Here is a 27,141-nt window from a genome sequence, read left to right as displayed (position 1 = left end):
ATTTGAATATTTAAATATAATAATCCATGAACGAAAATAATCACCAGGACAAACTCTTCCAAAATTAGTGTGGCCATGCAGTCTCCAAATTAAACGATGAAAATTAATTAGCAATTAATGAACTATTGAATCCGAGCATATGCACTCATGTCCATGAATTATTGGACATGAAGCAGCAGTAGGAACGTCAAGACAAAAAAAAAAAAAAAGAAATGAATATTGTTCATGTACCATAAGCTTTAGCTAGTGCTAATGTGTTATGATGAAGATGCTTAAAATATACTACTCCATTATTAAATTCTCGTATCAATTCCTTAACTAATTCATGTTTCTGAGGGGCCATGCAACAGGCAATAGCTACTACGTTTTCATAGTCTGTCTTCTATAAATAGATAATTATAACTTGTTTGGTTCCCATGAAAATTATAAATCTCAGTAATTTACATATTCTCTATGGCTTCTGTTCTTCTTGCCTTATTCTTCAGCTCAATTCTCATATTTTCGATTATTTCACCAGGCAATGCGCTGAGTTTGAATTACTACAAAGAAACATGTCCCGATGTTGACTCCATTGTTAGAGATGCAGTCAAGAAAGCTGCCATGAAAGATAAAACAGTCCCTGCAGCTCTGCTTCGCATGCATTTCCATGACTGTTTTATAAGGGTTAGTATCATAATTAATTAATCACCAAGCACTTAACTCATATTGCATTTCTTTCAAGGTAACGTTTTTGATATGTGTTCTTACATAATTGTTTCCTTTGAATTTGTTGTCTCAAGGGCTGTGATGGGTCTGTGCTGTTAAGTTCCAAAGGCAGCAACAAAGCAGAGAAGGATGGACCTCCAAATGTTTCTTTGCATGCTTTTTACGTCATTGACAATGCCAAGAAAGAAGTGGAAGCTTCGTGCCCTGGGGTGGTGTCTTGTGCTGATATTTTGGCATTAGCAGCAAGGGATGCAGTTGTACTAGTAAGATATTTTAATTATGGGACAGAAAACTGAAACGTCGAAGCAAAATCTCGAGTTTTGATTCTAATACGTGTAGCTTTTCTGCAGTCTGGAGGACCAACATGGGACGTCCCAAAAGGAAGAAAAGATGGAAGAACATCAAAAGCAAGCGAAACAATACAATTGCCAGCTCCAACTTTTAACATCTCTCAGCTCCAGCAAAGCTTCTCCCAAAGAGGCCTGTCCATGAGTGATCTAGTTGCTCTTTCAGGTAAAGAAACTAAAACCCAAAAACTATTCTTACTTCTATTTCATCATTACAAACAAGAAAATTCAGACAAGCTTACCAAGTTACTGATGTGCAGGTGGTCATACTCTAGGGTTTTCTCACTGTTCATCCTTCAAAAACAGAATATACAATTTCAATGCTACTCATGACATAGATCCCACCATGAATCCATCATTTGCTGCAATGTTAAGGAGTATTTGCCCAAAAAAGAATAACCCTAAGAACGCAGGTTCCACCATGGACCCTTCTTCAACGACCTTTGATAACACATATTTCAAGTTGATCCTACAAGGGAAGGTCCTGTTCTCTTCAGACCAAACTCTGCTCACGAGTACTAGGACTAAAGCTTTGGTCTCAAATTTTGCTAGTTCAAAGGAAACTTTCTACAAAGCGTTTGTGAAATCCATGATCAAAATGAGTAGCATCACAGGAGGCCAGGAGGTTAGGAAGGACTGCAGGGTGGTAAATTAATATAAGAATTTCTTGGCTAATCAATTATTTCTACACTATCCGATCATGGGAAATATATCTATCAACTTATGATAATTGTCATAATTTACGGTTTGCCTTCAAGAAAAGAAATATTTCGTGTTGCATTTTAACAAAATTCTCTTATTCTGTATGCATTTTATTTTTCTCCTTTCGTTTACTTGATTTCCTGAACATTCGAATTTAACATATATAACGGTATAAAAAAAAATTAAATTTGAGTATAACTGGTAAGTAAAAAATAAAATAAAAAAACTATTTATGATTTGACCCTTTTTTTTTATAAAAAAAAGTGCTTTGACACAATTGGAAGACATAATATTAAGGATGTTGCCTGTGGACTAAAAAAACACATGCAAGAAAATTTACCTGTGGACTAAAAATAGCTGTTGTTTTATAAAATATGCTTAGACTAGTAAGTTCGTAATTGTATTATAATCATTGAAGAGAAGACCCTGCATATTTTCAAAGGTGAAGTTGATTACTCGCCATGCTTGTTCGCCGGCTTTTTGCAAGACTAGGACACCTCAGTATATTTCTGCAAATTGCTGCTTCTCATGGACATGGAGCACCAGATATGATCTTGCTTCGGACGGCAAGGCTTGGGTTTTGGTGGAGAGTGAGAGAGAGGAGAGCATGTGAATCAAAATTAAATACTTTTTCCATGCGCAAAAAGATGGTTACTTTGTAATTTTAAAAGAATCTAGAAAATACATGATTGATACTTAGTTATATGGTTCATATTTTACTTTTACTTATATTTTATTTAAAAATAAAATTATTTTAATAATTTTAAATTTATTTGCTTTCAATTTTATATAGAATAAAAATAAATTATTTTTCTCATAAATTTTCCTGCCTTTTTAATTTTCTTCATCTAACTACAAAATTAGAAAAGATTAAATGGATGATTGTCTAAAATATTTTACTAATCGAATAATTAATTAAAAAATTACGCACCGTTCGATTACTTGTAATCTTCCGTTGCGGCCTATGCGTATATCAATATTCGTACACGTCGCACCATGCAATGATTTCTTCGCTTCACTGTCACTGCGCTTTCTCGAATCAGCCCCAATCCTTTTCTTCTCGCCCCTTCCCTTCTCGCTTTTGTCAAGCTCTTCTTCACTGTATAGCGTACCGCTTTTAGCCATGGCTTTTGCTCATTACTTGGTAGCTGTTCCTGTTGATACTTCAATTCACCTAAAAACTCCAATTGCCTGCACTTTTTCTTCTCCTTCTGCTGCTGCTGCTGCTGCTACGCCCCTGTCCTTACCTTTCTCTTCGCTTCCTGTTGGATCTAACACTGGAAAACTCTCTGTCATTCCCAGATTTCCAAAAATCGGACATAGAGGTAAGTTTGTTATTCTTTGTTTATGGTACTTCAATTTCTATTATTATGTAATTAATTTCGTTTCTTGTATTCCTTCATTTGTTAGTTTAATCTCTAGATAACTCATCTACTTGGATTTTTATTTTCTTTGCCTGGCAATAGAGAATAGCATTTTCATTAGAATTTCTATAAATTTATGATGAAATCTTGTGGGAAATCATCCAACTTTTGCAGTTTCTGTAATTTGGAAAGATTTCAACTTCCTTGTCGAAAACGGTTATTGTAATTGTTGTAGGAGATTCTTTCTGTAATATGCTTTTCTGCTTCATAGACTCTTAAATTGACTTGGTTCAATTTTTTGCTAAAAAAATTCTAAACTTTGGTTTAATAGTAAATTACTGCCAGGTCCAACCTTTTTGTCAAAATTAATTGCTTAGTTCCTCTTTCTGTGAAATCAAACTCTAGGAAATTTTAGTTCAAAACTACTAAATAGTATTTATAGTTAAACTTATAGGATTATAGAGGCGACATTAATCGATAGATTCTAACAAACTTTCTTCCAAGTCCTGTAACAATCCTACCGGTCTACCGGTTTATAAATAATTGACATAGTTATGTATATAATTGACAAAATTAAAGCATTGGTGAGAGTTCGGTTTTTTATATTAACCCAAAACAAAATTTTATTTTCACTGTCATTACTAGCTTAATCCCTCTCTCTCAATTCATGATTAGTGACTCCGTGTATTTATTATTGGGTTGTTACCAGCCAAGGCTAAGGCACAAGAATCTGAAGTCAGTTTAGCTGCAGATGCCTTTACTCATTTCAAACATCTGCTTCTTCCAATCACGGACAGGAACCCTTATCTTTCTGAGGGTACAAGACAGGTGTTTCTTTAAGCACCTTAATTTTTGGTGAAATCCCTTTTTCCCCTGCTATTTCATGGAGAATCATTTGCTTCATACATCTATTTAATAAATTCTTTCAACCTTCCATGATTGACCCTCGTTTCTTTATGATAGATTGTTAGGAGTATTAAATGCCAGCAGTGCCACTAGTGGAATATGTGGTTTCCTGTCTCCATAGCCTTGTTGACATTGTGCTGTCATGACTGTTATTCCTTTGTTGACACTTTGTTCAATCATTCATTCTGATTGATTGTTTAACAGGCTGCTGCTACTACTGCGGCATTGGCCAAGAAATATGGGGCTGACATCACTGTTGTAGGTAATTAATCAAACTATACATTGCTACTGTCTTTTTGCCTACAATTAATAAAGGTCTGGGAACCTTCCATGGAAATGTTGAACATTATGTTCTTTGCAGTTATTGATGAAAAACAGAAAGATTCATTGCCAGAGCATGAAACCCAAATGTCTAGCATTCGCTGGCATCTCTCTGAAGGTCTGTATGCAATCCCCATACTTTAGAAGGATTTGGCAAGGTTTTCTTCTAGTTTTGGAATAGTTATCTGCTTTTGTTAAGAAAGAGTTTGATTTATTAGAATATGAGCCCTCACATCCAGACAATTGATCAATATGACACATCAAGTTTTGTTTAAATCAGTGGAACTGGCATGGGATGCATGAAGAGAATATATAAGTAAACACATAAAGCAGTGAACAATTTGTTTGCATATGCACACTCATTTACAAAGGTGCATGTATGTGGGGCATTGAAAAAGTAAAATATAGCAGCTTGATGGATTTGCAACATATCAATTGCAAGTCATTATCATCTCATCTTCTTTTTCTTTGTATGTCTTTGTGCTTATCTAAAATAAGAAAAACCCATTAAAAAATTATGGGGAAAAAAAAAGTTATATTAGTTAGCTGCCAATCTTTTTATCCAGAATGATGACGACTATATTATTTAATTTGCTAATAAACGTTATTTACAAAAAATGATAGGTGGATTCCAAGAATTCAAGTTGTTGGAGCGGCTTGGTGAAGGCAACAAGCCCACGGCCATCATTGGCGAGGTTGCCGATGACCTAAACTTAGATTTGGTAGTAATAAGCATGGAGGCAATTCATTCCAAGCATGTGGATGCTAACTTACTGGCTGAGTTCATTCCTTGCCCCGTCTTACTTTTACCCTTGTAGATTCCAAACTTTTCCCTGGAGAAACAGTGACCTAACAATATTGTCATTCAAAGTGCGGGCCTTCTCCTGATGGCTTTTTAGTTTATCCAGCTTGTTTAGCTTTTTATTTTTGGTCAAGTTTGTTCAAGGGCTTTTGGGCGTCCTGCCCAAGTTGATTCAGAACTTGCGGGCGTGCATTGTTGAGTCAATCAACCTAGGAAAGGGATCAAGCATAATTGCGGTGGTGTTTTTATTGTTACTTGGTGTTTTTATTGTTATTTGACGAGAGCAAGTAGTAGCATGAATTGAAGAGAATGGTAAAAATAGTGTTGTTATGGTCCTCATTCCCAATGTCTCATGCTGTTTTCTCTCAATTTCGTAAACATGGCTTCTTTTTCTTCTCCTTCTTCCAATATAATTTTCCTTCTGCTAAGTTTGATCTTGGTCAGTGCTTCGTTGATCAGAGAAAATTGTCTTTCATGGAATCGATAAATGATCATTGCTTTGAGAGCCAAATATAAGCTTGGATTCATCAATGGCAAATACGAAATACTCGTTGTTGGTACTCCACAGTTCAAAAAATGGCAGAGGGTGGATAGCATGGTGGTGTCATGGATCTTGAATGCCATATTAAAGGAAATTGCTGAGGCGTCCTTATACACCACCTTTGCCAAAGATCTTTGGGAAGAACTCGAACAGCGTTTTGAAGAAACAAATGGTCCGTTGTTGTTCCAACTAAAAAGAGAGATCTTTGCTTTTTCACAAAGTAACAGATTTGTGATGTATTTCACCAAATTAAAGAAAATGTGGGATGAACTTTCTTGTTTGCATTCTTTCCCGCCTGCACTTGTAGTGCCTCTAAGGCAGTAGCAAATATTGAAAGTGATGACAAACTCATGCAATTTCTATTAGGACTCAATGAGATTTATGATCATGTAAAGAATTAGGTCTTACTTATGGATCCATTTCTTATCGTTAACAAAGCATACGCAATGATTCTTAGAGTTGAAAAACAAAAAGAGGTTCAGAATATGGTAATTGAATCTAGTGAATCACCTGCTGTTATAATGGCTAAATCTCAAAATAGTATCAAGGACAACAACACAGGCTTCAAGACACATGGTAGAAGAAATAGAAGAAAGGATGATAGGCATTACACATTTTGTAACACTACAGGCCACACAGAAGATGCATGTTTCAAGATCATTGGATACCCAGATTGGTACAAGGATCTCAAAGAGAAACGTGGAAGGCAACAGATACACACTGCAAATGCCATGTTAACAGAGACACCCTTGGAGATCAAAAATGCTACTAGCACATTAGCTTCACCAAACAAACCTGAGGATTGAAATGCAAATTTCTCAGCTGTATTTCAACAGGAGATGAAAAGAATGATGAAAGGCAAAGCTCTTGCGACACTAGCATTTGGATATGACATTGAATTTGAAAATGTTGCAGAATTTGCAGGTAAGTCCTCTAATTTTTGCTCGTTTAGTATGAATAATAAAAGCAAAGGGGTTTGGATCATAGATACAAGGTCTATAAACCATATGTGTGCATCACCCTCTCTACTCACCAATATTATTGCCCTCACTACACCAAAATTAGTAAAATTACCAGATGGAACTACATAGGTTGTTACTCATTCAGGAACCACAAAATTAACATCAAATGTGATTTTATATAATGTCTTACTTATACCTACCTTCAAATATAACCTCCTATATGTGAATAAGCTTGCTTAAAGCTGCAATATATCAGCCACCTTTTTCCATAACAAGTGTGTGATGCAGGATATGCAGAATAGTGAGATTGTTGTTGTTGGACAAGTTAACTAAAGACTATATCTACTCAACATCATTGTAACATCAGTACAATGAGTGCAAAAAATAAAGAGAATTCGATTGTTTATAGTGCTTCTCATGTTTGCTCAAATAATGGCAATCTTTAGCATTCTAGATTAGGTCATGCTTTCTACTCTAAATTAGATCATATACATGTACTCAAGATCAATAAAGATGTTGACCACTCTCGTACTGTTTGTCCCTTGTCAAAACAATAAAGATCACCTTTTTCTATTAGTACCTTGTCAATTAATACTATTTTTGAGCTTGTTCACATGGATCTATGGGGGCCATATAGAATTCAGTCTCTAACTGGAGCTCGATACATAGTTACTATTGTGGATGACTTTTGAAACAGTCCGGCCCAAACTGTTCCAAATAACTTTTAGATTCACTTTCCACTTAGCTCAAAATGGTTAACCCAAGTTATTTAGTAGTTTCGTGCTGGCTATTATATACAATTCGAAATTTTCGTAATCCGCCAATGTGGGACTCTTTCTCACAAGCAGGCAGCTGACTGTTACACTCGGTCCTGCTAAATTTGTGACGTCCTCGTCGCAACTGAATCGAATATAATTGCTAAATCAGGATCGGACCCTTGGGTATTGTGGTTCGCTAGTACCTCGGGCGGCTCCATCTCGTCTCACATGGGTAGCCCTTTCCTCGCAGGTCCATTAGCTCTGCACAATTTGTCTGACCCAAGGTGGCTCTGATATCAATTGAAACAGTCCGGTCCAAACTGCCCCAAATAACTTTTGGACCCACTTTCCACTTAGCCCAAAATGGCTAACTCAAATTATTTAGTAGTTTCGTGCTAGCTATTATATACAATTTGGAATTTCCGTAATCCGTCGATGTGGAACTCTTTCCCACAAGCAGGCAGCTGACCGTTACAACTTTAGTAGGTATAGTTGGACCTACATGATTGTTAATAAGTTTCAAGTCTTTATTGTAGTAAAGCACTTTGTCTTGATGGTTAAAAATCAGTTTGAAAAGACTGTTAAGAAGATTAGAACTGACAATGGGAATGAATTTATCAATAATGCATGTGATAGCTTTCTCAGTTCCAAGGGGATTATTCATAAGAAATCGTGTGTTTACACCCCCTCCATAAAATAGGATTGTAGAGAGGAAGCATAAGCACTTATTACAAGTAGCAAGGGCAATTATGTTTGAGGCTTGTCTTCCAAATTAGTTTTGATCGGAATCATTAATCGCTGCAACTCATATCATAAACCCGTTACCTACTAAGATTTTGGAGTGGAAAACACCTTACTCAGTTCTGCATGGAAACAACTTGATTACTCTTATCTAAAAGTGATAGGATGTCTTTGTTTTTCCACCAAGGTATCCCCTAACAAACTGAAGTTTGATCAAAGAGCTCACCCTTCTGTGTTATTAGGATATGCCCCACAAAGCAAAGCCTATAAATTATATAATCTAGAAACTCATAAATGTTTCACCTCAAGAGACATTGTTTTCTATGGATCATTGTTGCCCTTCCAGAAGACTACCAACCCCTCAAATTTTTCTCTACCTGTATCTATAGAACATTCACTCCTCCTAGTACTAACCAACAATCATTGCAAGACTTGTATAAAGTTCCTAGCAACTCTAGCCCTTATATGCCATCTAATCCTATTGTTTTAGACTTGGTACTTCCTCAGTCCACTTCTATACAAGATGCTCCAATTAGGAGAAGCACAAGGAAGATTACTAAACCTGCTTGGCTACAAGACTTTGTTGCCTCGACAACCCAAGAACCTTATCCTACTAATAGTAACAGTCCAAGAACAAATTCTGTTACATCAGGTATTTTTTCTTCCTTTATTTACCTTAAACCCTCTTATACAGCCTTTGTAGCCAATGTATCTAAGATTAAGGAACCTAGCTCAACATAACAAAAATTGGATGCTAGCCATGCAAAATGAATTGCAAGCTCTTAAACAAAACCAAACATGGGAAATAAATGATTTACTTGTAGGAAAGAAACCTATAGGATGCAAATGGGTGTTCAAAGTAAAATATCTTCCTAATGGGGCAATGAAAAGGTATAAGGCAAGTTTTGTTGCCAAGAACTTTAACCAATTGCTTGGCTTGGATTATACTGATAGTTTTTCTCCTGTTGCTAAACTTGTCACTATCAGAATTTTTTTAGCAATTGCAGCTACAAAATATTGGTCAATTTATCAACTGAATATCAATAATGTCTTCTTGCATGGCTTTATTGATGAATAACTTTATATGAATCCTCCTGAGGGCTATGAAAAAACACGATCAAGCCAAGTCTACAAACTTAAAAGGTCTCTATATGGGCTAAAGCAAGTTGGAAGGCAATGGAATAAGGAGTTTACCGCCAAAATTAAACAATTTAGCTTCTTTCAATCACCTTATGATCATTGCTTGCTTGTTAAAGGGTTTGATGATAGCTTTCTAGCCTTGTTGGTGTATGTAAATGACATACTACTCACTGGTGCTCAAGAAAAACTAATTATGCAAGTCAAAAAATTTCTCCAAGATCAGTTCACAATTAAAGATTTAGGATATAATTTTTTCTAGGATTACAGATTGCTAGATCTGCTAGTGGAATGCACTTGAGTCAATAGAAATATCTCGTGGATATTATACAGGATGCAGGACTTCAAAATGCTAAAACTGGTAGTTCTTTTATGGTGAAAAGCAGCAAACTGTTGCCTAATCAAGGTGCACCATTCCCTGACCTTGAAGTTCATAGAAGGCTAGTAGGCAAGCTGCTTTATCTTAGCCTCACTAGACCTGACATCACTTACTCAGTACAACAATTGAGTCAGTTCATATAGCTCCCTTGTTAATCTCACCTTGAAGAAGCATATCATGTAGTAAAGTATCTCAAAGGCAATTCATCCCAAGGCATTTTTTTTAAAGACCAACAGACTTCACTTGTTTGCATATTGTGATGTAGATTGGGCTTCACGCCCTGTATCCAGAAAATCCATCACAGACTATTGTGTTTTTCTAGGGTCTTCCCTTATTTCCTGGAAATCCAAGAAGCAAGCTACTGTTAGCAAATCCACTGCTGAAACAGAATATAGAAGCATGACAACAACAGTTTGTGAACTACAATGGATAGTGTATGTTCTTCAAGATCTCCAAGTTCCTATTTCCTTGCCCATTCCACTAAAAGGCAACAACCAAGCAGCCCTTCATATTGCTGCAAATCTAGTGTTTCATGAACGTACTAAGTATCTAGAAATTGATTGTCATGTTGTAAGGAACAAACTAACAGAAGGCTTCATCTCTATCGAGCACATAGGTTCGAAGCTTCAACTGGCAGACTTACTCACCAAACCATTGTGCAATCCTTCCTTCGCTCACTTATTGTCCAAGATGGGATTAGTGAAATCTTCACCATTTCCATCTTGAAAGGGAATGTAAGTGTAAAATAAATTTATAGAATGGAGGAAAAATTTATTATAATTCATTCTAGATAGTTCTAGTTCTGTTAAAGTAATTAAGAGGTGATTGAATCTTATTTCCAGCTCAGCATAAGCAGTTAGAACCTTCTCGATCTTTCTCTTGTATAAATACGGCTACTCTATATTTAACGAGACCATCTAGTTCATCCCCCTAAACTTCTTTTTGCTATTCACATAATCTTCACAACTTCACTTTAAACACGGCAAGGCAAAAGGTGATAGAAGTCATCCCTATCATTGCCAGCCTTAACCGCCATATAGGCTCCCTAACCACAATTTTGGGGAAGATCGTAGGACATACAAATGGCTCCTCCAAAGAACATTAACAAACCCTATAGACGAGACACTTTAAAAACTCCATAGAAAAAGACTAATACTAAAAAAAGGGAAACTACAGAAAAGAAAAAAACAAAAAATTATGCATGAAACTACAGAGGGAGGAGGTCACAGCCAAAACGACTGGATCTCTCCCTTACCAGGGAAACTTTATTTAGAGAGGAGGCGAAAAGCTGTTTAGAAAGAGAAGGCGCTTTACTAGTTTGGCTTCTCTCTTCTGCTTATCATTTTGAGTATGCGTTTTACTGCTGAAAATTTTATCATTGGCTTCTCAAATTTGGTACAAATTTCTCTCAGTTTCACAAAATTACCATTGGCTGCCTATAATTTACTTGCCCTGCCACAAGACTCCACGCCTTATCCGAGTCGGTCTATCTTTTCTTGAATTTATTAGAAATAGAGAAGCTAGAGAGAGAGGGAACATTGTTAAATTTTAAACTCCCCCCACCCACCCAAAAAAAAAAAAGGAAAAAACTAGCAATATAGCCAATGATTCCACGATTGTTGCCCGTTCTTCCTCTTCCTCATGAGAGTCATTTTGATTTCGGATATGCTCATTATTTAACTTTAAAACTTTATTTGATCAAACAAACAGTTAATTCAACTGGCTGCTAAATAATTTAAACTTCCTTGAGCTTTAAAAAGTATTACGTACAAAGAAAAGGAAATCTTTGAGATAATTCAGGTAGCTAGAATCCCATCTCAGAGCTAATTAAACCCTGACGATATGTCGACTTCTTTCAAAGAGCAATACTGGGCTTGGACGTGGTATAAATAGTAAAGCAGATAACTTCTTCTAGGAAATAGTTGCAGTATTCTGTTCTGAATACATTAATTAATAGCATTGGTGCGAGTGATTATTTTAAAAATCTACATAACTAGCAAGCAAACAGATAATTGTTGAGCCTCTCTTCGGAATTCAGATGGAGGGGTTGCTACGAAACGATCCCAAAGCTTTAGCGGCTCCTGCTCTCAGTATGTACTGGTGATATCCTGCTGCCGCCATTGCTCCCAGAAATGGCCCAGCCCAGAAAATCCACTGTTTTGTTTTGCCAATTAAAAAAAAAAAAAGATTATTTACTACGCAAAGCAAGCAGAGAAACAAATAAATTTATGATAATTTTAATTATTCTAATATAAAGGGGCACTTAATTATTATATGGTGGAGAAAGATTACTCGTAGGACAAATTGAAAAGCAAAGTTAAGAACAGAAAATAAGCGTACATGATCATCCCAAACGGTCTTATTGTTGTAAATCACAGCAGCGCCAAAGCTCCTGGCAGGGTTAATGCCAGTGCCAGTGATAGGAATTGTGGCCAAATGAACTACGAACACAGCAAATCCAATGGGCAAGGGAGCCAAAACCTGAACCACACCACATTGGTAACCTCACTGATATTGTCAAATCTCAGATTTATAGTCTATCATAATATATATAGTACTCACTGGAACAAAGGAATCGCGGGCTTTCCGTTTAGAATCGGTAGCGGAGAAGACGGTGTAGACAAGGACGAAAGTGCCGATGATCTCTGCTCCCAGTGCGGTGCCTTTTGAGTAACCAGAAGAAACTGAGTTGGCACCACCGCCTAGAGAACTGTAGGAATCCTCCATCACTGCCTTCACTAAGCCTACGCCGGCAATGGCTCCTAGGCATTGGAACACCATGTACGCCACTGCTCTTACTAGCGACAACTTCCTCGCAAGTAACAGCCCGAAGGTTACTGCTGGGTTAATGTGCCCTCCTGTAGTTTTGTCGAAATTGTGAAATTTATATGTCTACTCCATTTTTTATATAAATTAATAATATCAAATTAAACATTTATACGAAGATTTATATAAAATTAATAAATATATGTATATAATTTATCAATAAATTTAAATGTGAAATTTTGTAACGATTATATTTAAAATTTAGCTCATCTTCTCTTATATAGTGTGATAATATGTACGTACCAGAAATCCCAGCAATGCAGTAAACGAGGATAAAAATCATGCCACCAAAAGCCCAAGCAACGCCAAGAAAGCCAACACCATCGCAAGCATCAGCTTGGCTCTTATACCCAATAACAGTAGCCACAGATACGTAAAGGAAGAGAAGGGTGGCCATGAACTCTGCTATGAGAGCTCTGTAAAAAGACCACCGCTTCAGCTCTTTCAAGTCCAGCAGTGGAGCTGGTGGCGGGTCTACGTAGTCCTTCGCATGCTGCTGGTGCTCCACTGGACCCTCTTCGCCCATTTCCTTAGCCATATCTGTTACTGCACAAAGCACTCTTTTATCTTCTGTTCAAGGAGAGACTTCAGATTTATGGACAAAGAGGCTGCATGGGTTCGAGCAATGCTTATAGATAATGCAGAATGGACGGTTAAAAAAAATTAAATTAATTTTCCATATGACATTCCCAATTCCCAATTTATTTTTTTGACAAATAACACCAAATTACTAATTCTATAGATTTATTTAAAAAAAAAGATTTATAAATACAAATTATGTGCTACTTGGAGGTTTTGGAATTTGGCCCGATTTGCTACAAATTGGATATTCCGATATTAGATTTTGTTTGGGTCTGAACCATCTTTTTCATAATTAAGAATTTGCATGCATTGCCAATTCTGGGTGTCAATTTCCAACACCACACGACATTAGAACTCGAATATTTTGTGCATAAAATTTTGAAATCTTAATTCACATGATTCAAATGTCTTTTATTTCAACATCGATCATATGTTGTCGTATTCCAATTACTTTCGCAAAATGATCATGTAAAGACTTTAAAAGGACACGCAATTCTTTGATTATTTTTATTTTAGTTTTTTCACTTGATTAATTTCCCTTTTTAAAATATAAAATTTATTTTTTTTCATTCTATCAACTTAATACAAAATTGTTAGAAAATAATAATAATAATAATAATAATAATAATAATAATAATAATAATAATTTTAATATATTAAAAATAATTTATTTTTTTAATTAAAAAAAATATCTTTAATTAACTAAATTTTTTAAATATTTTTTTTGAAATGAAAATTAAAGATTTTAAATTGGAGTAGTAGAATGTGAGAACTTTTAAATTTACTTAGATATCCTTATTATCTAATTAAATTTCTGTAAATTTTTTTAAAAGAAAATTTAAATATCTTAAACAATAAAATATGAAAATTTTCTTTTGTGTTAAACAAATAGAATATAAAGTAAGAAGAAGCGAATTGTCTGGGTCCAAATGAAATTATTCTAACGTAAACTATGTCCTCATAATTTTCCTATTTTTATTTTTTCTTTTTCCTGTTTATTTTCTATCAGTTTCTAAAATTGATTGTACTAATATAAACAAAAATGTTTATTATGATTATTACGACCTTCTTGTAAATTATGAAACAAAAATTTTAACGCTTATGTCAGTGAAATACAATTATAAATAATAAATAGAATTTATGGATTTTATAATGTTTTCCTTTAATTTTGTTAAAAGCTTAGTACATAAATTTCTTAATTTTATTAAGATAATATAAATATTAATAACACAAGACAATTTGTTATTTCTTTATTTAAAAACCAACTGATTACTGATTAGCTCTGGAAAAAGAGGCCAACAATTCATTTACTGTCAATTTGTCGCACATGATAGGAATACATTTAAAAAAAGAAAAAATAGCTACTAAAATCCAACTGTACTGTCGGTTAATAAATGATAGATTCGACCATTCGTCATATATATATATATATATATATATATAATATAAAAATATTTTTTTAATCAAAAATTAAAAATTAAAAAATAAAATCTAAATTTTTTATATTAATTTATTATTAAATTAAAACTGTAAAATTTTAAAATAAAATGACTCAATCCAATCCGATCACATGACTAAATAATAAGTTTAAAGGGAAATAAAACTATAAAATTAACTGAATTTTTAAAATCTGATTCAGATAAGCATATGAAACCTTGAGGTGCCGTTCATTAACCATAAGAGAAATAACCATAAGCCCGCTTAACTCAATAAAATTGCGGTGATATATTTATTTAATAGTATTTTAATGTTATTTAATAGTTTAAACTAACGTTTTATTATTTTTTTAATATATTATACTTTGTGTTTATATTTATTTTAAACATTAAAAAATATTTTTATTATTTAATTTTGATTTGGAACTCAAACTCAAGGACTTATAGCCTAGGAAATATGATGCGGCCAAAAGTTTATTGCTTGAAATTGCATTCTCAACTTACAATACTTCTTGGATCAATGTTATAGTCTGAATTTAAATTTTTTAATGATTTTTTTTTTGAAATCATGCAACCTAAATGCCATTTAATAAATTATTATGATTTAAAATATATTAAATTTAATGTGATCAAAATTTAATTTCCATTTCTTAAATATATTTAATTTTTTTATAATAATCTAAATAGCAATATGGAGGCCTTTAAATTTGGGCATTAAAATTTTGGAAGTGAACTAGATTGTAAAATATACAATTAATTGGAAGGATTTTTTTCCCCAAAATATACAATTTTCATCCTTAGTTTAGTCATAGCATAATTTTAACAAAGAATAGAACCAACCTAAATTAAATTTTGACCTCTGCTTTTTTTTGTTCCGAGTTAATCAAATTAATTTATTTATGTATAAGTGTGTAATTTTTAAACTTTAAATACTCAAATTTCAAGGTGATAGTGAAGTAAGATAAGTGAGGCGTGGAGCCCTGGTTGCGTGCCTTCAAGTAAGGATATGACTCGCAGGTTTTTGTCGGTTATCGCCGGATCAATAACAACAGGCTCATTCCCACATTCAAATGGGCCGATACAGTATAATAACACATTTGACATTCAACTTTTTTTTTTTTTGCAAATTAAAATAATTTGCCTTACATCTCCTGCGATAAGCTTCGTTGTTCTTAAGGCTTTTAGGAGCTTTTAGGGGGAGTGACTAGTTGACTACCAGCTAGGGCAGAGTCTAATTGGCTATCATAGGCCTACCGATATCCTGAATTGTGCCTTCACTCTTTATAGACCGTCCTCATGTCTACAAGGGAGGTGAGAATTATTACAATGATAGCGTTAATGATAATATATAATTACTATTTTACTCCTAAAATAAAATAAGTAACATGTTCATGAATTTGCATGTTCAGTTTTTATCTTTTGTGCCTACTGTGAGGCTTCTGATGGAATGCTGTATATTGGCTTCGTTGTTCCTTGTTCGTTTATATAACCTTGATTAATTAGAGTATTCATGTTCACAGGATATTGAGTGATTCTTAAGGTTAACTTGACTTAAAGGTGTTTAAGTCAAGTGCCGCACGGTTTCAAGCGATTGCTAAAACCTGAAACGTGACAATTGCTATTTATCAAGTATAATCATAATCAAAATCTTAATTTTCCACAAACTATAAAAAACATTATATATAATAATAAAATCAGTTTCATATATAATAAATTAAAAATCAGTACTATATGCCATAAATAGCATGTCTCCTCTACCATAAGTTTGATATGTCCTATAAGAGAGGACCCAAACAGCAACTGAATAAGAATTGTGCATTTGAAAAAGAGCAAAACCACAGTTGACCTTCCATTTCTTGCAACAATTTAACAGTAAAAATTTACATTTTAAAATTTTGAAAAATCAAATATTTAAATTATAATTGCACCATTTTTCATAAAAACTTTTAAAATAACATAAGTTTATAAAAATTTTAAAAATTTAAATAGATAATTACTATCGTGTTTTTATAGTTTAATTAACAAATTAAATTATTTATAGATATTTTAAATTAAATTAAAATATTCTTATAATTTAATTTCGTTAATCTTAAAGAACAATCATCTAATTTTAAATATTTTAACTATTAATATATAAAAAAAAATTTTTAAATTATCCTCTTTAGCTATATCAAAAAAATATAAATTCATATTCTCCAAATACAATAACAACAACCATCTCTTTAGTCTAATAATATGAGCGCGCTCTTTTCTTCTCTATCTTCTTTATTGGCTATATTCAACTTCAATAAGCTTATTATCATCTAAATATCATATAAATATCATCTTTATAAAATTTTTTAACGTTCTTATTTTATAGTTTTGCGATAACTCTCTCCTAATTTGTCTATATTGTTAGATTAATTACAAATATCTCAACTCATTAAATCGTCGTAATAAGTCAAATTTACAATATTATCATGAGATAGATGGGTGAGATTGGTACATTTTTAAGAGTTAGATTGCAACTATTAGAAAATTGAGTGATTTGTTATTGTCAAGATTAGGGTAATCTAGTATACAAGAAAGAAGAAAATTAGAGACAGTTTGTAAGAGATCCTGTGGGCAATAATCATATCATTTTGAAATAAGGGATTCAATTTAATCTCAAATTACCAATAAAGAATGGAAAAATTAAAACTCAAGCAATAAATAAATTGCATGCAGAGTAATACCTTATTGTCTTGATTTCTTGACTGTAGAATGAGGAAATTTGTAAGGATAATGGAGAGGCCCAATCGAGTTTGGATCTGAAGACCCTTGGAGAGAAGAAATTATGAACTTCTCTTTTAAATTTGGTGAGATTCCATAAAGGAGATGCGCAAATGGATTTATCAATCTAAGATTCCATAAAGGAGATGTGTAAATAGATTTATCAATGCCCTTAGATTCAACTTTCAATTTTCAGTGACGGATGCCAAGGACCCAATTTTATATTTTCAAACAAAATTTTCAATTTTACTCATTTTAGAAAAAAATTATTTATATAAATATTAAAGATAAGATTCTCATCTAAATCAAAAGTAACCGAAAAATGTTGTAAATGAAATTAATTTTTCCACTTTAGATTTTTTTTTATTTGAATAGCTTACTTATTAACCATACCAATACTATTTGATTTTACCTATATTTAAGATCTTTTAAAAAAATAAAAAATTTAGCATAAATTTATTAAACTCTTTTTTTTAGATTTAAAATTTTAAAAGTTATTTCTATTTATTTATATACTCTAACATAAAATAAACATAACTATAACTCCTTAATAAAAAATATTACATAAAATTAAATTAAATAGTATGTTAAAATTATATAATTAAATAATATAAATATTTAAAATAAGTTGATAGATTTTTTGATAAAATAATTAAATTTTTTGATTTTATAAAATAAAAAATATTTTAATTGCATAGATTTTAAATAGGAATGAAATAATGAATTTTTTTTTTTAAATTTAAGAATTTAATAATAATTTTTCTTAAAAAAATTATTCAAGTATTTCTAAATAATTTAAAATTTTTCAGGAGACTCGGGACTCTCATATAGCTGAAACGTGAGTCGAACAGTATTTTTTGTTGAATTCCATCACATGCTATAGCGATAATTGAAATAAAGGAGATATAAAGTTGAGTCCACAGGCAATAAATGGACAAATACTCATTTGACGCAAAAAAAAAAATCAAATAAAACAAATGAGAAACAAGTTGGTGATGAATTGAGATGCTCACAAAAAGAGAACAAGACAAGAGGTGAAATGGAGAAAGGAGAAGGCAGGCATTATCACTGAGAAACAGATAGTAAGCATGGTGAGGAAGGAGAATAAATATAAAATTAAAAATTTTTTATTTATGATTTAACGACTAAAATTAGATGATTATTCTTTAAAATTAATAGAATCAAATTACAAGTAAACCTCTAATTAACATTTTCTCATGCCTAACTTCTTATTATAATAATAATAATAAAATTTCAAATATATTTTATGAATTTTTTTAAAAAATAAAAATTAAAAATTAAAAATTAAAAAAATAAAATATGAGATGTCTCAAATCTAGCCAGATATATTTATTATCAGACTAAAGTTATGAATATAAATATATCTTATGATTTTTAATATTAAAATATTATATTATAAAATTACAACTATATTAATGAATTTAAATTTAATAATGTTAGATTGAATTTTAGAATAACGATATTGTGAATTTCCATTTTAATCGAAGTCAAATATTAAAAGAGGATGATGACGAGTCTATTTTTTTTAAATGAGATAATGATGATTATATTATATAATTTAAAGTAATTTCTTTTGATATTTTAAATAAATAATTAATTAATTTAATTATATTTAAATTAATATCAATGAATTTAAAAGTTTCAATACGTTATATTTTGATATGACCATTAATGAAAACGTCTTAATATCTAAATTATACTATAATAGTCTACTTTTAATTATTATTATTATTATTATATAGTTTTATTTTTTATTTCTTTATATGGAATCAAAGTATGATGTATTTGTTATTTCCATTTAGGGTTATTATTTTCAATAAATCAATTAGTTTTGTTTGTTGTTAATTTATTTTGCTAAACTTATCAAAATTACAATATAGAAAAAAATTGAAAAAAAATATTATACATAGTATTTTAAGATTTTTATCTTATTTTACAATGATAAAATATAAATTATTCAACACTAATATTGTTGGTTGTAAAAATTATGTTGATAAATTGGCTTGTGTGTTTTATTTTTTAAAACTTATAATATTAGTTATCATGAATTTAAGATTTAGGTTTGCCATTAATTATCAATTAAATGAATTAACTTTTTATTTTATTTTATTAATTTATATTCCTCACAGATAATTTGTAATTAACTATTTGAGATATGCCAAATTTTATAATTAAGTTTATCAATTTTTAAATGAAAAACAAATTTACTCTCGTTAATCAAATAATAATTCTTCTATTAAAATTTAGGATAGGTCAGTTCATTTAATTTATTTTTTTAATAATAATGGACTCCTATAATTATAATAATTTAAATTATAATTTGAAGCGATTCATTAAATTCACTGTTAATATAAAGATATATCATAAATTAATGTATTTTTCTTTAAAATAAAAGATTATATTAGACATTTCATCAAATTTGGAAGCATTTTCATTGGTTATTGGCATGATATACAGAATATTTAAAGATGTAATCGTAGGTGAAAAATACAAAATTACAATCCAATCAGATTGCAGGAAACCGCATACTTTTTTGGTCATGGGAGACATTTAAAACAGGGGTGTTTTCGTAAATCAATAGAATCCAAGCATCCTCAGAATTTCTCAAGAGCAAAGCAACCAAAACCAACTAGTATTGGGAAAGAGAGAGAGAGCAAAAGAGGAGGAGAGAAGCAGCAGCGCCATTGCTTGATCTCTCTGAAGGCGATCACATCAGACTCACCCCTCGACTTTTTTTTTTGGAAACTACCCTCACATTACCCAAATCAAAAACCCTAATTCGGTTGCTTCTATTTTTTTTTTTTGTTCCCATCTCTTCCCCTAAACTTCTTGATCATTTTTATTCCGGTTTTGCCCCTCTCCCTTTGATCATCAGCAGCAGCTTGTCAGACTCACCAGAAACCCTAATTATCTATGGCTACCACAGCTAATGCCCTTAGTTCCTCGATAACATCAACGCCGACTAATAGCTCACCTCGGCATCCTGCCCCTGTAGCTGCCGTTGAGAATCATAATAGCCCTCAATCACGGCACGGCGGCGGTGGTGGTGGTTCAAGAGTAGTGTCCTCGCCGTGGACACAAATTGTTCGGGGGGAATCGGAGACGATCACGGTGGCAGCCACTCATTTACCATCGACGAGGGAGCCGATGGTTGTGTCTGATCAACCTGTATTGGTTGCTGTGTCATCCTCTTCTTCGATGGTGGCGGAAGAAGAGATTTTGGATAATGGGAATGGTTCCAAAAACAATGCCGGTAAGAGGCCAGTCTGGAATAAACCGTCGAATGGCGCCACGGAGGTTGGACCCGTGATGGGAGCGGTTTCCTGGCCTGCTTTATCCGAGTCAGCTAGGGCTTCGGGGAAAACGACTCAAGATTTATCCAAAGGTTTATCTGATGTATCATCGTCTGTCCCAGTTCCGCAGGTTTTTCTTAACTCGAATCTAATTTTGGTTTAGTTTGCCCTTAACTAAGTGGTTGGCTGTGTTTTTTACTCTGATTTGGTCTGTTTTTGGCTGTGTTATTTACTCTGATTTGGTCTGTTTTTGGCTGCTTAGGAAAACATAGAATTAGGGACCTGTCAAAACATACATACCCGTATACCCCCACACCCACCCATCCCCACCTCCTCCTCTTTCATTAGAGTTATTGCTTAGATGTTGGGTATGTAGGATTGGCTTTTTAATTTCAACAGTAAAGCTAAAGGCAGATTTTTTTTTTCCTGCATGCTACCAATAAATTTGGTCAATATCGTCTAGTATTTTCTTTTGGTTTTTCTTATGTGCTACAGGGAACTGGAAGTGCATCATCTTCACATAAACAAGTTATTAATAATGCAACCCCTAATTCAACTCCAAATCATACAATGCAAGCACGCCAGAGGCCAACGAAGCGCAATGGTGCCAACACATCTTCCAATGGTGGCACCCCTCAATCACCAGGATCACAGCCCCACGTAGGGGATGTTCATTTAAATAACTCTTCCCCTAGGGATCATTCCCAAAGGAATTCACAATCCCGTAGTGCCAATGATCACCTGCAACAGCAGCGCAATTCATTCAGGCGCAATGGTGGTCCACATTCACGTGGAGATGGTTCTCATCATCACAACTATGGGGGCAGACGTGAGCAAGATCGTGCAAATCAAGATTGGAACCCCCACCGAAACTTCAATGGCAGAGATACTCATATGCAATCTCAGAGAGTTGTCCAAAGGTTTCTTAGGCATCCGCCGCCTCCACCACCACCCCCTACTACTGCCCCATTTATTGGACCACCAGTGCGGGCCTTTGGCAGTCCTATTGGATTCCCTGGTAAGCTGAATTATATTCAGCACTCATTTTGCTTATGTGGATCTGCTCTAATGGCCTTGTTCATTTGATAGAATTTTATTATGTTGCTGGCCCACCTCCAGACCCTCTCAGAGGCATGCCTTTTGTTGCAGCACCAATACCGCCTCCTGCAATGTATTTTACTGCTCCAGACCCTCAGTTACATTCTAAGATAGTGAATCAAATAGATTATTATTTCAGGTATTTTTCACTTTACTTTTGGACTGTAGTCCCCCATATTTATTTTCTATCAACACACCTTATTTCAATTTTTTGGAAACGCTAACAAAAGTCGCAACTCACATTCATTTATTGCAGTAATGAAAATTTAATTAAAGATACATTCTTGCGGCAGAACATGGATGACCAGGGCTGGGTACCTATTAAATTAATAGCAGGCTTCAATAAAGTGAGTTTTCTTTTTTGGGGTATTTAAGCAGTTTTTGTCATTTGATTAGGATGTAGTTTTATTTGTTCATGGCTTTTTTCCCCTGTTTTTTATTGTTGAAAATTTATGATCAACTATCGACAGTTGTGTTAACATATCCGGACAAAACAGTTCTTGTGTGTAATATATGTTAATTTCATGCTTTACTATCTGATTCAGTTACTTGTGCTTGAGTAATTTTCAAGTCTCATGCATTAGAATATCAGCATGCTTCTGCTATTATTGCCAGAAGAGCTCTTTAGGCTATTGTTTTGGAATCTCCAGCATTTTTACTTTTTTGCCTTCTGATGTTATTTATTGCATATGATCTTTTTCTCTACTGCAATTTTTCCCGCTGCATATACTTGAAGGGGAGAAAGCTAATAATTGGTTACCTTCCATATTTTGTTTTTGTTCATTATTCTGTGTTAGTATTTCCAATTTCCTGCAAAGAAGGTATAGTACTGAAGAGTAGTATTTCATCCTTTATGATTAGATGATTGGCCATATTTCTTTCACTCTGTTTATAAAATGCTCATTGGAATATTACATTTGTGGTGTGATTTATAATGTCCTTACCAAATTTGTGCAACTATATGATAGCTGACACAGTTGGAATCATCTTGTAGAGAAAAGCCAAATACATGTCAAATGAAAACCTCGATAGAATTCATGAACTGAAAATGCATGTGAATTGTTCATGCACTTGCTAGGCCATTTGGTTGATTGTTAACTTTTTCATTTTGATTTAATGTGTTGGGTTAATGTATTGAAGAAACCTATGGCAATAATTACATGCCTCCATTGTTTCATAGTTCATAATTACATGCCTCCCTGTTTTTCATTTTCTATATATTGATATATGCATATGCCACTCACAAGTTTTAATGTGGATCATTTGTTGTTAAGTAATTGTTTGTTTGCTCAGTAAAGGTTCTGATTTGAGTTGGTACCTGTAGAAAAACAGCTGAAAGGTTTCCTCAGTGGTACCTGTCTAATAATGAATGTGAGTTATTAGTTGATGTTGTTCACAAAGCCAATTTGTAACACTTGCCAAAAAAATAAACATTTTCTTTATTAACCAGTTGCCAGGTTAAAACATACTTCATGCTTCTAAATGGACAAACCACTGTCACCCAAATTTGTTGAATAGACTTATTTTCCAATGCTCTCGAGTGTTCCTGAAAATAGCGCTGAAGAGAGTTGGTCAGGACTGAGTCACTTGTTCTTGTGTGCTTGTATGTTTCCAAAATCCAAACATATTAATTTCCCAGAATTATATTACCAAGTTTGTTGTGCTGTGCTTGTGTCCCTTTGCATACTGATGGTTGGTTTTAGATCCATGCTTGTACATCTATACCATGGAACCCTAGGTAACATATAATTTATGCAATCATGCACCTCTATAGACTTTGGCAAGCCATAGTTATTTTCAATGAGTTTATTTATTTGGTTAGTAAGTCCTCTTATAATTGTATTTGCAAATATCAACAAAAATAGTTGCATACGAAACCAATAGCAATGATAGTAAAGGTATATAAAACTTATAATACTATTTTTTTTCTCAAAATTTGAAATGTGTAAAAAATTAATAAACTATGTATGAAAGAAGAATCAGTACTTTCTCTCTCTCTCTCTCACACACACACACACACACACACACACAGATATATATAAATCAAGAAGTTACTAATTGCATGCCATTTAAAGGATTGGCTATATGTGTAATATATATTGCTTAATTACATGTGATGATTATCTAACCTTTTTTTGTTCATATCTGCTATTGTAAAGATGCTGGGGAAGGTGAATACGATGTGGTCATACTTTGATTTTCAAGACACCAGTTAATTGGATACTTTATTTATTTTTGGGGGATGGGCACTGGTAATTTATTTGTCAGAAACTTCATATTAGATTTGAGTTTTGTTTTTTCAAAATTTTCCATCTCATCTCCTTATTGGAAAGGTTTGATGGAAGAGGTTGTGATGGTGTATATTTAGCTGTTGAGTTGCATAACTGGTGTCTGTTTAAATAGTTAAATTATTTTTTTTGGGAATGGTTACAGGACTGATGTGAATTCTTCTTATTTTTTTTATAAATTCTTTTTGTTATTAGTGTTTTGCTCTTTATATTTGCTGGATTCAGCTACTGTTCATTGCAAACTTAGTGAATCCATATCCACTGTTCCAGCACCAGCATGTGTATAATATAATTTGCTAAAAGTTTATTCTTTATGAATTTAATACTATTTGTGATATTGGAATCTTTATTCAAAATAAAATAGGTGTGCAATTTCCTCAGGTTTGAGGTCAGAATCTGAGCCACCTGTCAGCAGAATCTGTCTGCTTCTGATTGGTTAAAAGGCAGATGTCTGGGTGCTTAAGTAGTACAGTGCATACTTATGTTTTTCATCATTGATGTGTTTTGTCTGGCATTTGTGCAATCTGAGGTTTCTTGATTGGTCGCAACACAAGTTCACTTGCATTAGAGCAGTCATATTATTGAATTCCTAGCATACCTGGTATCTATTTCTTTCTCTTGAACACCCTGTTAATATAGGGTTGCCAATCTCAAACAAACCAATTCTGGTTCTCTGTGAAGTTCTGGCTTGTGAAGTCTGCTAATCCATTATTTTCTCAAGCAATTAGTGCCAAACACCTCTTGTGTTGTATGTTTCAGGTTTCTCATTTGACTGACAATATCCAGTTTATATTGGACGCTATAAGAAGTTCCACTGTTGTCGAAGTACAGGTATCCTTTTCTGCACTTCTTTGAGGTCTGTTGTTGTTGTCGATGATGTTCACTATATAGGAATAGTGGTTTTGTTGAAAAATTAACTACATAGAGATTAGAATAATAATCACGGAAGAAGAGGGACAAGTATTATACAAAGAATTTTGTGTGATTTGACAACATGGGTATGTTTGTGGAGAGCCATCTATAATCTCTCATGATGAAGTAAAGAATTAATTGCCTATGAATAGACATACTGAAGGTTCCTTCGGCAATTAGGAACGGGAAACGCTTGTTATTACAAAACTTCATTAATTAGAATTACTCTAGGCCAACCCCGTCACAGTCCCCTTCCCAATTATTAAACACAATGTAATAGGGGTAAAAGAATCCAATTACTTGTCCCAAGTAGTTAGGTGTTGAGCAGGCTTCAATTTTAATTCCTCCCCTTTTCATTTGACAAAAATCCCTGATAGATAATGAAATCTGCACACCATGCATTTATGTCATTTTATTATGCATTATTTCCTTCCTTTATCTTCTGTATTTTAAATTTGTTTCAACTGTTTTTAGGGTGACAAAGTCAGGAGGCGAAATGACTGGATGAGATGGATAATGCCACCTTCTGTTCAGTTTCCAAGCATTTCAAGTCCTTCCTCACTTGGGAGGTCCAGTCATGAGATACTGGCAGCCAATATCCAAAGTATTTCATTGGAGGATAATACTGCTAGTCACAGCAGTGGAAGGAGTCCGGCAGATGTCCATAGTGAGACATTTCTTGGTAGATCATCGTCTGGGGATCTGAATAGCCAGTCACCTGTATTCGCTACTGAAGGAACAGGTCAAGTTTTGAGCAAGTAAACGTGTGCTGATGCACATTCTACTGGAAATATTGGTGGAAGGTGGGGAGTGACCGCTTTATTACAGCGGTGGATGGCTCGTCTTTTCTTGATGGTGGTAGTCTTGCCTTGGCACGATGAAACAGGGTTTTTCGTTGGTCAATTAGAAAGACAATTAGAAGGAAAACAAAAGAAAACTTTTTAAAGACAGACAAAAAACTAAAAGGGAAAAAATATATATATAAAAAAAAAAAGAAAAAAGAAAACATTTATGACTAGTAGCATGAGTTTATTGGGATGTATGTATGTTTTTTGGGGGGTTGGGGGTGGGGAGATTGCGTTTTTTAATCCCTAAAATATTTATGGTGGCCTTTTTTGTGTTACTAATGGGGAATTTTGATTTGCTTCCCTTTGCTGCCCTCTACTGGTCTTTAAAGAATCTTTGATGCTAGATCATCTCCATTCTCTGAGAGATGGAACAAAGAATGTGGTTGGCAGGGAGTCTGCGTACTGCGAGGGATAGGAGGAGAAGTTGCTGCTGCTCATGCTATTGCTCTATTTTTTGGTCGCATAAATGATATGGTTGTTTAGGCTTTATCTAAACACACTATATCTGAAATTGCATTTGTTATATGTATACTCTCAACCTTTTTCATAAAATGGTCCTCTCAGAGTGAAACCATGGGAACGTCTTGTTTCAGGACAGGATGTGTTTGGCATTATACTTATATATATTATGTTAAAATTTAAGACTTGGGAAATTGTGGTATTTTGATTTGTTCAAATTACTTTATTATATTTATTTATTCAAATTGGCGGTCTAGATGATTTGCTATGCTTGATTGTACGTTATTGATGTTTACAACTTCCAGCTGTTGGACCTGAGCAGGAGTTATGAAGGATACGGTAATTGTCTTGGATCTTAGGTTACTGATGATTCAAATTGATATGCGGCGATTATATCTCTAAGTTATTGGCGAGTTTGGCATATGGAGAAAGCCATATTTATCATTTATTATTATTATTAATTTCATTCCAGAACAATGGTGTCTACATTTTTAATATTCTATCCATCCCTAAAAAGTATTTTTTTTTTTTCAGATGGATTGAGAAAATATAGTTGATATAGTTAACAATAATAAATTTTATGTCATTTTTATTAATATATCTTCTTTGAAACTAATAAATTTTACTTTTTTAATACATATTAAATGAAATAAGAAATTAATTAATAAACTACTATTTAAAAGAAATCGTCTAGAGTAATATTTTTCTAGTAGCAAATTAATTACTATTTTTTTATGTTTTAAATTATTTTTTTGTATTTAAATGCGTCAGTTATTATTGGACCAAGTTCTGCATATACGATACTCTTGTATATAAGAATTAATATTATAAAATAAATTTGATCACGTTAGTAACGTTCTAGTTCAAACATATAAAATTAAGATATATGATAAAAATCAATACTCTCTTTTTAATGGTAATTTATTGATAAGGGCTTAAGCCCAAAAAAAAACACATATAAT

General features: G+C 33.1%; 5 protein-coding genes across 7 annotated transcripts; 4 read left to right on the top strand and 1 right to left on the bottom strand.

The window, feature by feature from the left end:
* Nucleotides 1–415: 415 nt before the first annotated feature.
* Nucleotides 416–1,843, top strand: LOC110608702 (peroxidase 64). Its single transcript, XM_021747980.2, has 4 exons — nt 416–663; nt 780–968; nt 1,056–1,218; nt 1,313–1,843. The coding sequence occupies exons 1-4, from the start codon at nt 454–456 to the stop codon at nt 1,705–1,707; spliced, it is 957 nt and encodes a 318-aa protein (XP_021603672.1). The 5' UTR covers nt 416–453; the 3' UTR covers nt 1,708–1,843.
* Nucleotides 1,844–2,703: 860 nt separating this feature from the next.
* LOC110610151 lies at nt 2,704–5,486 on the top strand. Its single transcript, XM_021750026.2, has 5 exons — nt 2,704–3,079; nt 3,828–3,946; nt 4,229–4,286; nt 4,386–4,463; nt 4,970–5,486. Exons 1-5 carry the CDS (start codon nt 2,719–2,721, stop codon nt 5,161–5,163), a joined length of 810 nt encoding a protein of 269 aa, XP_021605718.1. The 5' UTR covers nt 2,704–2,718; the 3' UTR covers nt 5,164–5,486.
* A 148-nt stretch (nt 5,487–5,634) lies between these two features.
* LOC110608783 lies at nt 5,635–6,494 on the top strand. The gene is made up of 2 exons (XM_021748078.1): nt 5,635–5,991; nt 6,090–6,494. The coding sequence occupies exons 1-2, from the start codon at nt 5,635–5,637 to the stop codon at nt 6,492–6,494; spliced, it is 762 nt and encodes a 253-aa protein (XP_021603770.1).
* Nucleotides 6,495–11,379: 4,885 nt separating this feature from the next.
* On the bottom strand, nt 11,380–13,126 carry LOC110605990 (aquaporin PIP2-7). The gene is made up of 4 exons (XM_021744697.2): nt 12,735–13,126; nt 12,228–12,523; nt 12,006–12,146; nt 11,380–11,819 (listed from the first exon to the last, which is right to left on the bottom strand). The coding sequence occupies exons 1-4, from the start codon at nt 13,027–13,029 to the stop codon at nt 11,700–11,702; spliced, it is 852 nt and encodes a 283-aa protein (XP_021600389.1). The 5' UTR covers nt 13,030–13,126; the 3' UTR covers nt 11,380–11,699.
* A 6,747-nt stretch (nt 13,127–19,873) lies between these two features.
* Nucleotides 19,874–26,445, top strand: LOC110606855 (la-related protein 1C). 3 transcript variants are annotated; one of them, XM_021745847.2, is made up of 6 exons: nt 19,874–20,704; nt 21,070–21,592; nt 21,694–21,811; nt 21,929–22,019; nt 24,720–24,791; nt 25,347–26,445. In XM_021745847.2, the coding sequence occupies exons 1-6, from the start codon at nt 20,195–20,197 to the stop codon at nt 25,632–25,634; spliced, it is 1,602 nt and encodes a 533-aa protein (XP_021601539.1). In that variant the 5' UTR covers nt 19,874–20,194; the 3' UTR covers nt 25,635–26,445. The 3 variants fall into 3 exon arrangements, with proteins under 3 accessions (XP_021601539.1, XP_043810037.1, XP_021601532.1); XM_021745840.2 differs by having other exon boundaries at nt 19,876–20,704; nt 21,664–21,811; XM_043954102.1 differs by lacking the exon at nt 24,720–24,791 and having other exon boundaries at nt 21,664–21,811.
* The last annotated feature ends 696 nt before the right edge of the window (nt 26,446–27,141 follow it).

This window comes from Manihot esculenta, chromosome 2, assembly GCF_001659605.2.
Source record: "Manihot esculenta cultivar AM560-2 chromosome 2, M.esculenta_v8, whole genome shotgun sequence".
Lineage (NCBI taxonomy): Eukaryota > Viridiplantae > Streptophyta > Magnoliopsida > Malpighiales > Euphorbiaceae > Manihot > Manihot esculenta.
The sequence above is the reverse complement of the archived record's forward strand: the minus strand, read 5'-3'. Positions and strand labels throughout refer to the sequence as shown.

Coding starts and splice junctions, on each gene's coding strand:
- LOC110608702 (XM_021747980.2), top strand. CDS start 454: ATGGCTTCTGTTCTTCTTGCCTTATTCTTCAGCTCAATTCTCATATTT. Junction 664..779: donor TCCATGACTGTTTTATAAGG/GTTAGTATCATA, acceptor TGTTGTCTCAAG/GGCTGTGATGGGTCTGTGCT. Junction 1,219..1,312: donor TGATCTAGTTGCTCTTTCAG/GTAAAGAAACTA, acceptor ACTGATGTGCAG/GTGGTCATACTCTAGGGTTT.
- LOC110610151 (XM_021750026.2), top strand. CDS start 2,719: ATGCGTATATCAATATTCGTACACGTCGCACCATGCAATGATTTCTTC. Junction 3,947..4,228: donor TTTCTGAGGGTACAAGACAG/GTGTTTCTTTAA, acceptor ATTGTTTAACAG/GCTGCTGCTACTACTGCGGC. Junction 4,287..4,385: donor GGCTGACATCACTGTTGTAG/GTAATTAATCAA, acceptor TGTTCTTTGCAG/TTATTGATGAAAAACAGAAA.
- LOC110608783 (XM_021748078.1), top strand. CDS start 5,635: ATGATCATTGCTTTGAGAGCCAAATATAAGCTTGGATTCATCAATGGC. Junction 5,992..6,089: donor ATTCTTTCCCGCCTGCACTT/GTAGTGCCTCTA, acceptor GTAAAGAATTAG/GTCTTACTTATGGATCCATT.
- LOC110605990 (XM_021744697.2), bottom strand. CDS start 13,029: ATGGCTAAGGAAATGGGCGAAGAGGGTCCAGTGGAGCACCAGCAGCAT. Junction 12,524..12,734: donor CTGCATTGCTGGGATTTCTG/GTACGTACATAT, acceptor ACAAAACTACAG/GAGGGCACATTAACCCAGCA. Junction 11,820..12,005: donor AGACCGTTTGGGATGATCAT/GTACGCTTATTT, acceptor AAAACAAAACAG/TGGATTTTCTGGGCTGGGCC.
- LOC110606855 (XM_021745840.2), top strand. CDS start 20,195: ATGGCTACCACAGCTAATGCCCTTAGTTCCTCGATAACATCAACGCCG. Junction 20,705..21,069: donor CGTCTGTCCCAGTTCCGCAG/GTTTTTCTTAAC, acceptor TATGTGCTACAG/GGAACTGGAAGTGCATCATC. Junction 21,593..21,663: donor CAGTCCTATTGGATTCCCTG/GTAAGCTGAATT, acceptor TTCATTTGATAG/AATTTTATTATGTTGCTGGC.